General features: G+C 40.8%; 2 protein-coding genes across 3 annotated transcripts in view; both read right to left on the bottom strand.

Moving 5' to 3' along the window:
* Positions 1–389: 389 nt before the first annotated feature.
* Positions 390–1,358, bottom strand: LOC131685005 (leucine-rich repeat-containing protein 57). The gene is made up of 2 exons (XM_058968335.1): positions 1,280–1,358; positions 390–1,224 (listed from the first exon to the last, which is right to left on the bottom strand). Exon 2 carries the CDS (start codon positions 1,220–1,222, stop codon positions 500–502), a length of 723 nt encoding a protein of 240 aa, XP_058824318.1. The 5' UTR covers positions 1,223–1,224; positions 1,280–1,358; the 3' UTR covers positions 390–499.
* Positions 1,359–4,911: 3,553 nt separating this feature from the next.
* LOC131685013 (putative sodium-dependent multivitamin transporter) overlaps positions 4,912–13,323 on the bottom strand; it is a 51,971-nt gene continuing 43,559 nt past the window's right edge. For both annotated transcript variants that reach the window (XM_058968341.1, XM_058968342.1), the window contains exons 3-7: positions 7,086–7,307; positions 6,683–7,023; positions 5,988–6,630; positions 5,515–5,931; positions 4,912–5,444 (exon numbers count right to left, since the gene is read on the bottom strand). In XM_058968341.1, coding sequence (XP_058824324.1) covers positions 5,391–5,444; positions 5,515–5,931; positions 5,988–6,630; positions 6,683–7,023; positions 7,086–7,307 — 1,677 coding nt within the window. In that variant the 3' untranslated portion in view covers positions 4,912–5,390. The remainder of the gene's footprint in view (positions 5,445–5,514; positions 5,932–5,987; positions 6,631–6,682; positions 7,024–7,085; positions 7,308–13,323) is intronic.

Raw genomic sequence — 13,323 nt, forward strand, 5'->3', positions numbered from 1 at the left:
TAGGCACCATCCTCGGCCCTAGTTGCCCATAAAAGAAAAAAAAACATTACACTGGCTCCGTAATTTTTGCGTGACATAAGCTTGGAATGATCCCTTATCTAAGTTGGCCAACTTGTATGGAACAATAAACTTTGCATGGTTTAGACCGAAGACCTTCGAAACTTCTAGAAATCAACTGGACACCTAAAATTATAAGCAAAATAATGTATCTTGTATTTTCTTAAATATTTAAATTTCCAGAGCGACTAGTGTGGCTGATTGTATTTGTGAAATATGCACAGAAAACAAAAAAAAAACTAGATTACAATCAAAGCCCGTATAAGGTCTTAGCATTACCACGTTTTATAGGATCTGTTCACTATCACTAAATTTTGACGCATGCTAGGAACTTATTTATAGCGACCTTGGGTTACAATAATTTATTTATTCAATACCTTAATCTCAAAATCGGCGGGCGAATGACCACCAGTTTAAAGCCCTCAATGAACAAATTACAACTTTAACAAATTTTCTTTCTAGCTGCTGTATAACGCTCCATATAAGCCTCGTAGCCATCCAGTTCAGCGAATGCTTTCGGACCGAATAGATTGCCATCTACAGATAAATTACATATCTGTGACTCTTTTAAAATCTTTGATAGAGCAGCGTTCGCTTGTAAACAATTTTCCTCGATCCGTAACGTTTTTAACCTAGGACACAGCGCGATACTGTCAGAAACGTCGGAAATTTGATTCTGGTTTACGTTCAATTCCGTCACTTGCAGGCTGCTTACAGCCGCGGGTATAGTTGTAATTTTATTTCGTGACAAATCCAATAAATCCAAATGTTTCAAACCACAAAGCATTGTGGGGAATTCACAAATTTGATTATTACTAAGAATGACTTGCTTCATGTTTTTACATTGACCCAGCTGGGCAGGCAACCTTTCAATGAAGTTGTTCATCGCATTAAAGGTTTCCAATTTTTCGAGCACTCCGAGCATGTCTGACAATGAGACTAGTTTGTTTCCGCTTACGTTTAGATGTTTCAAATTGATGAATTTTCCGATGTCATCAGGCAGCTCAACGAAACGATTCTCCGAAAGATCCAATGTCCTCATTACATTGGGGTTCGGAAATGACTTCAAAGCAGATGGGAACTCATTGAGTCGCATTTGAGAAATTTTTAGCACTCCGGTTTTTTGCGCATTTTCGAAGTGTTGTTTTACTTGTTTATTTCCCATGGCTGAAAAAAGAAGATTTTATTGTTCTAATAAGTCTAATATAGACCGAAAACTTACGATTAGAGGACAAATGCACTTCTGAAGATATCACCTGTAGCTAGAGCTATGCTAGCCGTCGTGTTTACTTTATTTGAATGTTTATGTTATAGAGGCTCTTGTAGTGTAGATCGGCGGAAGCATAATTCATACACTCTCATTCGAAATAAATTATAAGTGGGTGACTAAACGCTCAATGGCAGTGTTTGAGTGCATGATGGATGTTCTGATGTTTTTTCCGATGCGACTTAGATTTAGTGGATTTCACGAATTTTTTGATCGTTCTTGTGTGAAGTTGATATTAATCAGTGCAATTATCCTTTTTCATACATTTAGATTGCGAAGCCGTTTCCATAAATCAAGTCAAAGTTGGTAAACCGAGTAGTAAAATCAACAATACCTTCCAGAACACCTCTGTGAAGAAAAATTTCTTCTCAGTTGTTTAAATTTGTACAGGACTCCCAGAGAAAATATATTCTTTTTGAATTTGTAATCTGCGAAAAAAGCAATAGTGCGGAGGATAGACGTCCATCCCGAGTGTTGATGACGCGTTAAAACGACCGTATCCGGGGTATTGGAATAACACCATCAGATACGTCACTGAGCTTGGCTGAATTGACAGCTGATCATATAAAGATTTCAATATAGCCGTCATAGTCATATAAACCGGTTGCAGTTTCGAATCGAAATATTGAACCTGTAATAGAAATATTGAACCTGTGATCAATGCAATGCAGGTGGAGTGCGACTATCAAACTTGTGTAGCAAACAGTAGCATAGAATGTCTGTAATCTGTGGTGAAATTTTCATTTTGATTATTATTCTTGATAAGGTAGAAAGTATTAATTGCAAACTAACAGTAGTCAAACAGACTAGACATATGAAGAAATCTCTTTATGTTTTGTTCCGTTCGTTTTACCAGAACACCAACTCCATTGTTTATACGGTGCCAAAACACTCATTTGCAAGTAGGCTATACTTATTGCTCGGGAACAAATTTTCAACTGTGGTGGGGGACATACTTTGCGCGTAAATCGATGGCGCCATATGCGGTGACTATACCATTAAACTAAAGTATATATTTTAATAGATCGTTGAAGCTGGCGAAAAGTTGTGTTCGAACACATATTAAGGGCCGATTTGCACGCCTACATTTTAATTTGAAGTTTAGCGTGGGTGAAGAAAACGGTTCAAAAAGGCATAACTGGGCCAAATTCCTCCGCGTTGTTCGTTGCTTTCAAACAAAAAGCCTCATAACCAGCGTCATGCTCTAACTCAATTTCTTTTCAGATCCATTTTAAGACCAACTCTGTCCCGTATAAATAAATACCATTCCAGAAATCTTTGGAACCATTTCCAAGCTATTCATATAATACTCACCATATTGGGAATACTACTGATATATTCCACCATTATACTAGAATTATTATACTACCATACTCAATTTAGTTACCATTCCCAATACCTTCCGTGTATCCTATATTGGAGATTTTTATACTACATTTTACTTTTGTGCAAGTGGTTAATATTGCTCTGGTGGACTTTGTTATTCGTATATCTATTTTCGCTGCTCCAAAAATCTGTAGTTTAAAATGGTAAAAAATCCCTGTCTTACAATGTTACGGCGATAGCTTAATTGGATAAAGCGTCAGTCCACTTAGTGTCAACGAAGCTTTCTTAAGAAGATGGCGTGTAACGAAACAAAACTTTCATCAATCGATAGAATTGAAATGCGAAGGGAAGAAGTTTTTTTCCAGCTAATATTTTATGCATCGCTAGATCTAAAATATTCCTGTCACCATATTCTGTATGGTTCTTGAATGGAATGTTGTCAAAATTTATATGGAAAACAGCACGTTTTGGCATGGTGAACGTTCTTAACAACCCGTAGTTTGTATGGTCGACACTGGTTATGTTCGATATTACACCAGGCAATGGTTATTCTATTGTTGAACGAACCATATTGAAAATGTTTTTGAAACGTTTGATGCAATAGTTGGCATATGGTATGCATTTATGCAGGGTTCCACTCGTGATCCATTGCATGTCCATTTAAGGTCCAGTTTTGTCCATTTAAGGTATATTTCAAGACTTTCATGTTCATTTTAAATCTATTGCAGATCCATTTCTGTTCATCTCAACAGCAAGACCATTTTAGGTCAGTTTGCCTATAGTCTCATCTCGTACATATTAGAAAACGCATCGCTTGCGAAAAGCATGCAAACATAAAACACAGCATATAGACACAACAAAGTTCCGTTACCCTTAACTGGGAGTGAAATGAATGAACAACAAAATAAAATTCGCCCATTACGGGAGAACACAATTGCGGTTGACTTTTGACAGACCCGTTGTTACATTTGTATTGGGCAAACGTCGCTTAGGCTATTAATTTCCCCGCAGTATGCATTAAATTAGTCAGTATACGTTAAGTGTGTAAAATAGAGCTAACCGATATCAGCACAACACGAAAAATAGCTTGAAAACATTCCGCTTGCCACAAAATTGCTTGCAAAAGCTGTTAAAACCGCGCTTCCGTTGGAGAGACGGACAGAAGAAAAAAAAGAGCAAGTTTTGCGAGCGACTTAAAAGTGGGGTTAAGTATCGCGTGGTTCACCACGGACACCTTCCAGTATCGAATCCGCTGGGAACTGGCATTAAACCCAATCGACGGACACTGTAGGTTTTCGAGCACTAAAGAAGGTGCTGCATAATTGTACTCGTCAAATTTAAAACCGGAAAAGCGGCCAAAACGACACCCAGCGAAGGCCAGAGAACACTCGTCAGTAAAACTCCGTCGGAATGCTAGCGCCGGTGAGAGCATAGATACAGACGAAAAAGCTGCAAAGCGTTGACCGACTCAAAGACGGCTCACGGCAACCAATAGCACACCGTGTAGTCACAGTTGCTGAACGCAGGACAAGAACGGCGAACACGCGACACAAATCCGGGATGGGACGCGAGTATTCACAGTACGCGTGGCTTTACATCAAGGCCACGAGAGGCGGTAACCAGAAACTAAGCACCTAAAAACCCTCACCAGAGGGTTTTGTTGGTGGATCGCTTTGGTTCAAGTTCCACTGGGTAGGAAGCAATGTCGACGATCAGACTCGGGCATCCGACGAGTAACCGCTAGGAGCGGTGGAAGCACGTTGGCTCAGACGGAGAAATATAACGTTGGAAAGTTTGAACGGCGTGGCCGTCAGGGAGTGAACCACTAGTCGTCGCAGGCCATCGGAATTCGTGAGTCGTAGCATGTAGTGTGAGGGTGCACCTCGAAAAGTGAAAACGTCGACATGGACACAAACACAACAGAGGGAGAAGGCAGACGGAGTGATCAGCAAATGAAAGAGGGTAAACTTGGCCATTGCTCACCATCAAGAAAGAAAATTAACACAAGAAGCGAAAAGCAGTGCGCCCAGGATAGTCGATAGATATAATATTCGATAATTTATTTATTTATCTATATTGAATTGTAAATGGATTTGTATTTTTGAAGCGTGAATTATTCTCAAGAAGGCGAGGTTTTAACCACAATTTCTTTCAAAAATCTACGAACTACTACTTGAAATCAGACTCAGCTTCGAGGTCTCTGGACTTATCGGCTAAATCTAGCAAAGTTGCTACACTGATTTTAAATTAAACTACATATGTTTTTCACATGTATATCCAATATTTATTATCTTTGCTCTTTTCAATATACCTACATCACTTTCTTAAACAAAGCTGACTGAGCTAATTATAGAATAAGCTCTCTCACTTGTGTCTATTGGCAACTAATATCATATAGTAACAACAAATTAGAAACCATTATATCCTAGGAAAACCCTTAAGTAAACTTCAGTTTGTGCCTATAACTAACAATAACTCTGGCAAATTTTATTGTAACTACTTTTCTGGAAGACATTAGTTTGATCCTTATCGTAGCTTTCGCTGGTTGGCGCTTAAACTGCTGCACATATTTGTAAATTCACTTTAAGTTGCGTGCCGACATTGAGCTGATATCGATGTGAAAGGGGATGATGAGAGGCTGAATGGAGATCACACACAAATGCACCAGTCATTCGTTTTCGTTGAATACATGCTTTGAAACGATTTGTTATGACCCGATCACAACTGGTCAATGTTGCTTTTAAAGGCGACTGAACTCAGATTTTGTGTTGCCGTTTCGTTTGGTGATTTCGATCTGGAATTGAACAAAAAAAAGAAATGAGAGGTGTTTTCAATTGTACGCGGTTATGTGTGTTAATCATTACGTCGCCTCCATTCTCAATGTGTTTCGCGAGTGTTCGCTTCATGCGTTTCGCCACCGGAGGCGAGAATAGATCCGTATTGATGTAGATTTTATCGTTGTCTAGGTAGATCCGTTCCGCTCCTTGGTGACCGAGCCATCGCAGTAGTAAACTAGTGCTATAGCCGACTACGAACGTTACTATGTAACCCAGAACAACCGACCACAGGTACGACAAACGGTATAAGTAGAAATAGTCTGAATCATCAGATCGGTCTACTCGCTGTGCCATTACCATGGGTGAGATCGTGGTGGAATTATAGCCACCGAAACGGCTGCAGTCTTCTACCGAAAAGTCTAACATCTTGAGAGGTGGTTTCGGTTGGCCAAATCCGATCCAGAGTGAAAACGAAATACCTATCAGTAGTCCAGTGATGACTCCCTGTGAAAATTCGAATGATAGTATTCGAGAAGATATAATTGATCTTGTTGTTTTACTCTTTGATTCGCCCGCTTGGTAAACATCCCCATGGTGAACAGAGCAAACAGCGGTCCACCAACGACGCCGAAGATTGTCAACGAAGCCTGTAGAACGCCACCCATGAACTGGGCGATGAAAGCGACTGCTAAACATACAACTCCGTATATTGCGGCCATTACCTTGGTCGGGAAACTGGACTGCATGTCGGGCAGCGAACGTTTCATGACCTTTGCATAAATCGGTTTCAGATAGTCCTCCAGAGTTACCGCGGCCAGTGAGTTGAGGGCGGCCGAAACGGTCGATAAACTAGCGGAAAAAATTCCCGATACAAAAAGTCCCGGTAGGCCAGGAATGTTTCCCATGGCATCCACCACGAAAAGGGGCATTGTTTGGTCCCGTACCGTTATTCGACCCTGCTTCAGTGGGTCACAGGTACTGTAGTAGTAGTAAATAGCAAGGCCACTAAAAGAGGTTGTCAAACTCAGCAACGAGAGTATTGGCCAGTTCAGCCATAGTGCGCGCTGGGCTGTTTTAAGATCCTTGACGGTTTTTAGTCGCTGAACTTGAGTCTGATTGACTGCGTACAGTGACAGGTAGGTGAACATACCACCGATAGTTAGAGACCACCAAGTGTGACGGGTCGTTGGATCTGGATCAAAACTGCAAAACAATTGAAGGGTAATTGAAGATGACTAGTGTTTACTATACTCACTTCCAAAATTCCAGCCGACCATCCCTTTCCGCAGTTTCCCAAATTTTCCCCAACCCACCGGCATCGATCCCTGCGCAGATTATTACCGCGAAGATCGCGGCAAACATTAAAAACGACTGGAACAGATCGGTGAAAAGTACTGCCTTCATACCGCCTATTGTCGAGTAGAATGTGCATATGATTCCGATCGTCAGGATAGAGTAGGTTTGGGGCAATCCGGTGACTGCTTCGAGCGCCAGCGCCGGGGCATACACCGCGATACCCATATATAGGATCATTTGCAGTAGATACGCAAACGAGGCCACCAGTCGAGTCTTCTTGCCGAAACGTAACTCCAGATACTGCAAAATAATTGAGGTAACATATAGCATAACTTTAACGAAACAGAGCTGGGTAAACATACCTCATAGGCACTACTCGCTTCCAGCTTGAAGAACACCGGTAGAAACAGGTAGGCTGCAATCGGGGTAGCCAAACCGTACGATATATTGATCACCACAAACTGAGTTCCGAATTGGTAGTTTTCGTTGGACACTCCCAGTAAGGTGATGGCTGACATGAAGCTCGCCATCAAGCTGAAGGATACGGGCCAGATGGACATGTTCCGATCGGCTAGGAGATATTCCTGAAAAGTAGAAATTAAAAGAAAATCGCTAAAGTTTGTTTGTTTGTTTATTTATTAAGGCTTTAACCTCGAGGGTCATTCGCCTTTTTGAAAATAATGTACATTTCAAAAATTACAAATTCAAAATTTCATTCAAAATAGATATCAAAATATATATAAACCATCGAACATTATTTTTGTCGACTATCCTGGGTGCACTGCTTTCCGTTTCTTGTGTTGACTTTCTTTCTCGGTGGTGAGCGATGGTCGGGTGTACCTTCTGCTGCTTGCTGATCAGTCTGTCTGCCTTCCCCCTCGCTTGTGTTTGTGTCCATATCGTCATCACTAGAATGGTTGTCGCTGTTAGATTTTTGGTGCTTTTTGTGTTTTCGAGTGACTTTGATATAGCCGTCTTCTTTCTTGTTTATTTCATCCCTGCGTACGGTGAGTATTGGCTTTGGGATGCCGTGGAATATTGTTGGTCCGACATTCATTTGTTGGCCGGCTGTTTGTTGTGTATCAGCAAATGTTGAAGGCTGTTTGGTAGTGGTGGCTGAAGATGAGTTTTTTTTAGTTGTTTTGGCGCATGGCTTACCGTAGTGTGCAGTCTGATTACAGAACTGACACGTGGGCACCTGCCCAGGGTATGTGCATAGGGTTCTTTGTATGTAGTTAACACCTTGAGATGATCTGCCCTCGAAAGTCAAGTAAGATGGTATAGGTTGGTACAGCCGCATTCGCACAACCCGAACACCGTTGAGAATGCCAGGGAAAAAGTTTCTCCAAGTGTCGTTAGAGACGGATTCCACTTCTCCATACTTCGACATGAATCTTTTAATATAATCCGTGCTAGTACGAGGTGCCAGATCATGGAGGCGAATTTCCGTTAGATCAAGGTCCATATACACGGGGATCTTGGTTTTGACGTTTTCATATTCGACGTCATGTTGCATGTTGTTCTTTGCTACGAACCTTTCTGCCTCGGCTGAGGAGTTGAACGTTATTAGTACTACATTCCTGGTGTGGTGAAGCTGGACGTGTGATATCTCTGTAAGATCAAGTTCCATTTTCACCTTGACCAATTGTTCCACCTCGCGCACTGAAGGTCTAAGACGGGTTTGCGAAAAATCAATCGCGATTGTGTTCTCCCGTAATGGGCGAAATTTATTTTGTTGTTCACTCATTTCACTCGCAGTTAGCTGCAACGGAACTTTCCTGTGTCTATATGCTACACGTACACGTTAGAGCGGCGCGGCGCGGGTAGTATTTTTTGTTTGTGTGCTGTTCGCAAGCAGGTCGCTTTTTGGCTTCTGATCTGTACGAGATGAGGAAGCAGACTGAAATCGCTAAAGTAATTCGGTATGTCGAATTTAATGTCGGTCAATGTCGGTGATGAATGAGCAACCCTGATTATTAATAATAGTAATACCGGAATGACACGGGACTTATGGAAGGTAGATAGCTTTTGAAATGCTAAGTTCTTCGATTTGAGTTCGACATGCGATTACTAACTTCGATCTTGAATCTACCGAACTAAGTGCTTCGAAAGCAGCCTGACTGTCAGAGCAAAAATAAATCCTTTTATCGCAAATTTCCTGTTGAAATGGTACTTGTAAGCCATGCAGAATGGCGAAAATTTCTACTTGGAATACGGTACAGTATCTACCAAACGAACGGAATTGGTCTAATCTCATTTCACGACAGTAGATATCAGCACCAGCTATACCCTTCAACAAACATTGTGGTACCCTCTCCATTTTGCCACCACACAAAGCATTCGTAAATATGCTAGTACTGGTCTAAGAGTTGTCGTGTAGATTCAATAAATGGGATTGGATTTGAGTCCTCATGATTTTCTGAAAGCCTGTCTGCATTGACCGAAGACCAAACAAGCACTCTTGATTATGAAATCAATGAGAGCAGACGAACTGAGTTTTGATTCAAGAATTACCCCAACGTACTTAACATCATCTGGAATAGTAATTCCAGAGTCAAAAACCGCAACGGACGACCTTCGGTTGTAATCCTTCGTTGCGTGAAAAGCACTCTTGATTTTTTATTTGGATTAATTTGTAGTCCAACATGAAGACACCATTAGTCAATAATAAATAAGGCTTGTTGTATCCAATCAAAAATGTGTTAATGCAAATACTGCCGGTGATCACTAAAGTGCGAACACGAAATTATTGCGGCACCGAAAATGTCATGCCAATTTTTTTATAATGTTTAAAATCAAACCAAAATTTTAGGGTAGTTTTATACATATATTTACTTCAAAAATCAAAAGAAAAGTTAATCAATGGAGCCTTGAGTGTAAAATTGTACGCATTTTCGCTTGATGCCCTCCATCAAAGTCTTTACAATGTCATCCGGTACCAGTTTCTCAGTTTGTTTTCCATTTTCTTTACATGTCCTTCTCGTCTTTGACTGTCTTTTTGCTCTTCCGAAGTTTCCGCTTCATCATTGCCCAGTACTGCTCTACCGGGCGCAGCTCCGGACAGTTTGGCGGATTCATGTTCTTTGGAACAAAATGGACAAAATTGGCCTCATACCACTCCAGGACACGTTTAGAATAGTGGCATGATGCCAAAACTGGCCAAAATAGCGGAGCTTCGTCGTGCTGCTGCAAGAACGGCAAAAGGCGCTTCTCGAGGCACTCAGAACTGTAGATCTCGCCATATACTGTGCCCTTTGTCACGAAAGGCTCACCCCTCAGTCCGCAAGAGCAGATGGCCTGCCAAATGATATATTTGGAGGCGAACTTCGAAATTTTCTTCTTCTTAAATTTGTCGTCCACATAGAACTTGCTCTTACCGGTGAAAAACTCCAACCCCGGAATTTGCTTAAAATCGGCTTTTATATACGTTTCGTCGTCCATCACACAGCAGCCATATTTTGCCAGCATCTTCTCGTAGAGCTTCCGTGCCCGAGTTTTAGCCGTCGATTGTTGCCGCTCATCGCGGCTTGGGAAGTTCTGTACCTTGTATGTATGTAGTCCAGCTCTCTTCTTTGCATTCTGGACGTAGCTCTGCGACATGTCGATCTTTTTAGCCAAATCACGGCTTGAGACGTTGGGATTTGCTTTAATCATCCGCTTCACCTTTCCCTCCGTCTTTTTGTTCTCCGGTCCCGGTCTTCCAGCTCCTTTGCCGTGGTCCAACGTCAACCGCTCCTGGAACCGCTTTAACACTCTGGAGACGGTTGAATGGTGAATGTTCAACATTTTTCCCAACTGCCGATGCGACAGGTCAGGAAATTCCAGGTGTTTGGAAAGAATTTGTTCTCTCGACTCGCGTTGGTTCGCCTCCATTTTCTTTGAAATGAAAAACACGACCTCGGGTTTGACAGCATGTAAACAATATACATCAATGAGAAAGTGTGCAAAATTTGGTTGATTTTTACCAAATGGTAAAAAAGTTATGCCCTGTTGAATGTGTCGCAATAATTTCGTGTTCGCCCTTTATGTGATAATCATCGGTGAAACCCTATGTCGGAAACTTAAGCTCTTCAAGTTTCTTCAACAAGCCACTGGCGATAAGCTTCCTCAAAAGTGGTGACAGTACACCACCTTGGGGACATCAGCAAGCATTCAGTTTCCTAATATCTACATGTCTTAACGATGAGCACATGCGTCGGTTGCTAAGCATTGCGTGTATCCAGTTCGTGATATATGAAGGTACTCCATGACCTCGTACTGCTTCCAAAATGAATACGAAAGACACGTTGTCACAAGCAACTTCAATGTCAAGAAAAACTCCTATTCTTAATTGCTTTTGCGAAAAATCGCTTACAATGTTGTGGACCTGGAATGTTTCCATCTGGAATAGTAAAATTGGAATGATTCCATCTTTTCACAGTGACTGCTACGGATGCCCATTTGATCGATTTGGTTGTCACAATTTTATGAGTAAATGCTTAAGAATCAGGACTACCTGAAAAAACTCAGGGGCAGTCTTCGGTGATGGATCCGAACAGCTGGGAAAGTGTGTGTGTCCAAAATTGAAGCTGACTAAAGTCTTTCGATCTCGAAAGTAAATTATTTAATCTACTAGCCTTGGTTGGACTTGAGACTTGGAGATTTACAACCTAGTCTCGAATCCCTTTTCGTAGAGTCTCCAGTTCGTAGATCTGGGATAACGATATGTGACGATATCTAGGGAGATGTTTATATGATCACATATGATGTGTTTATGGTCAGATAACGATGGTTCGAACACGTACAGTGAGCTTGCCAACTCATGTAATACTGTCAGAGCGGAGAGTCATGTCTAAAACCTTTTCTCTGCCAGATCGTGTAAATGTTGACCGATTCCATACATTGAGTATATGAAGATTTGTGCTGCTTGAGTATTCCGTCATTCCTTCTTAACTTGATATTTGAGCTGCCAAAATTTTGTGATGGGCATTTGCATCGCTGCCGATTATGAGTGGAAACCAATTTCTGTCGCAGTATCATACAACTGGTTTGAAATCATGAGACGGTGATGATTCATAACGCGGTAAAAATGCTGAACAGACGTATTTCTTGTTTATGACGTATAACTGTCATATTACATGTGACAGCACAAATATCGCAAGTTGTGAGGTCGGTGATAAAACGCGTCAATTGCATTATTCGCAAGTATACATGCACGGGTCATTTCACGTTGAAGATTAATGTTTGCTATTTGTGACCCGTTAGGGTGACAATTTAGCACTGGGTGGGAAAATACCTAATTTTGATTACACTCACTTCACAGTGTAGTGCTAGGACAACATAAACACCAAACGTCGTGCTTTGTTCGTTCACAAATTTTCGTAGAACTTTGCAAAGAGAATAGAGAAAGAGACGAATAGTGTGAAGCCAAAAATACCTTATTGTGTAGACCTAAGAGAAGAGAAGACAATCGCGTAGCCAATTTGATCCAGTCCTAACCTCAATATTGAACCAGCTTCTGATTGGTCGTTTTGCCAGTCAAGAGCGTTCATAATATTTTCAAACGGAATGAAAAACAGTGCTGCTGAATCTATTTTGGCTACTGTGTATGAAACACATGAACATTTCATGCAAATTGAATAAATACTCTGAATGACGATATAACTACGTCTATTGTTAAGAGAGACACGAGTAAATATAAAATTCAATTTTTAAATGTAGCTAGTATTGTGAATTCTTGACAGATGGTCGATATTTGAGGTACAATTATTTTCAGCAATTGTGAAAAAACATGCAAATGGAATCTGGCAACGATGGATGCTTGTTGTCTTTGGAATTATGACAAGGCCACGGCTTACATATACTAGGCTAGCTCGTTAGAGTGTAAACATTTGACGAGCGCGTCATAGAAATCGTCGGCGAAAACAATTACATGATACTCATATCAATACTAATTCGTCAAAAGGGCGAAACTGTTTTTGTAAACAAACTTGTTTCGCTCATTAGTCTGCTGCAGAGTGGAATTTTATGAAAAATATGCGTTAATGTAAATTTTTACCGTTCGTAGAAGTAATTTCAATTGTTTTCTGCTTTGAAATTATAGTAAATTAAGAGAAATCATCAAAATAAAAGTTTGTTTACAAATCTTATTCGCCCTTTTGCAAATTTAATATGGATATATTGTTTGCTGCTAACGAATGATCGGCACCTGGTAAATCACAAGGAAGCTATGCGGATGTCCAAAACCTTTGCTATGATCATAAAATTACGGTGGGATATGTTTTCTATGGCATGCATCCAAATTCCCGATTTACGCTAATAAGCACATAGATGCACTGATTATCCACTGTGTCTAGTGTAATTATGGCGTAATTAACGTCAAAAATTGTCAAAAATCCATTGCACACTATTTTTTCCACCGTAAGAGCTCAAATATTGTCAATTAACAACTTTCGAGAAATCCGTTTGTTTATCTCAACGATTTCTCTGACGTCACCGAAAACTGTCAATTCGCGGAATTGCAAGCCTGCTTTCTGTGAGCCGTGGACAGGGCCTGGTAGATAAAATTAAGAAGAGCAAGAAGCCTGTTGTCGTCTCTTCTCTTAGGTGTAGACCAATCGT

Source organism: Topomyia yanbarensis, chromosome 2 (genome assembly GCF_030247195.1).
Source record: "Topomyia yanbarensis strain Yona2022 chromosome 2, ASM3024719v1, whole genome shotgun sequence".
Lineage (NCBI taxonomy): Eukaryota > Metazoa > Arthropoda > Insecta > Diptera > Culicidae > Topomyia > Topomyia yanbarensis.

What these genes read in the sequence shown, in the direction of transcription:
- LOC131685005 (XM_058968335.1), bottom strand. Translation starts at nt 1,222, where the DNA reads ATGGGAAATAAACAAGTAAAACAACACTTCGAAAATGCGCAAAAAACC.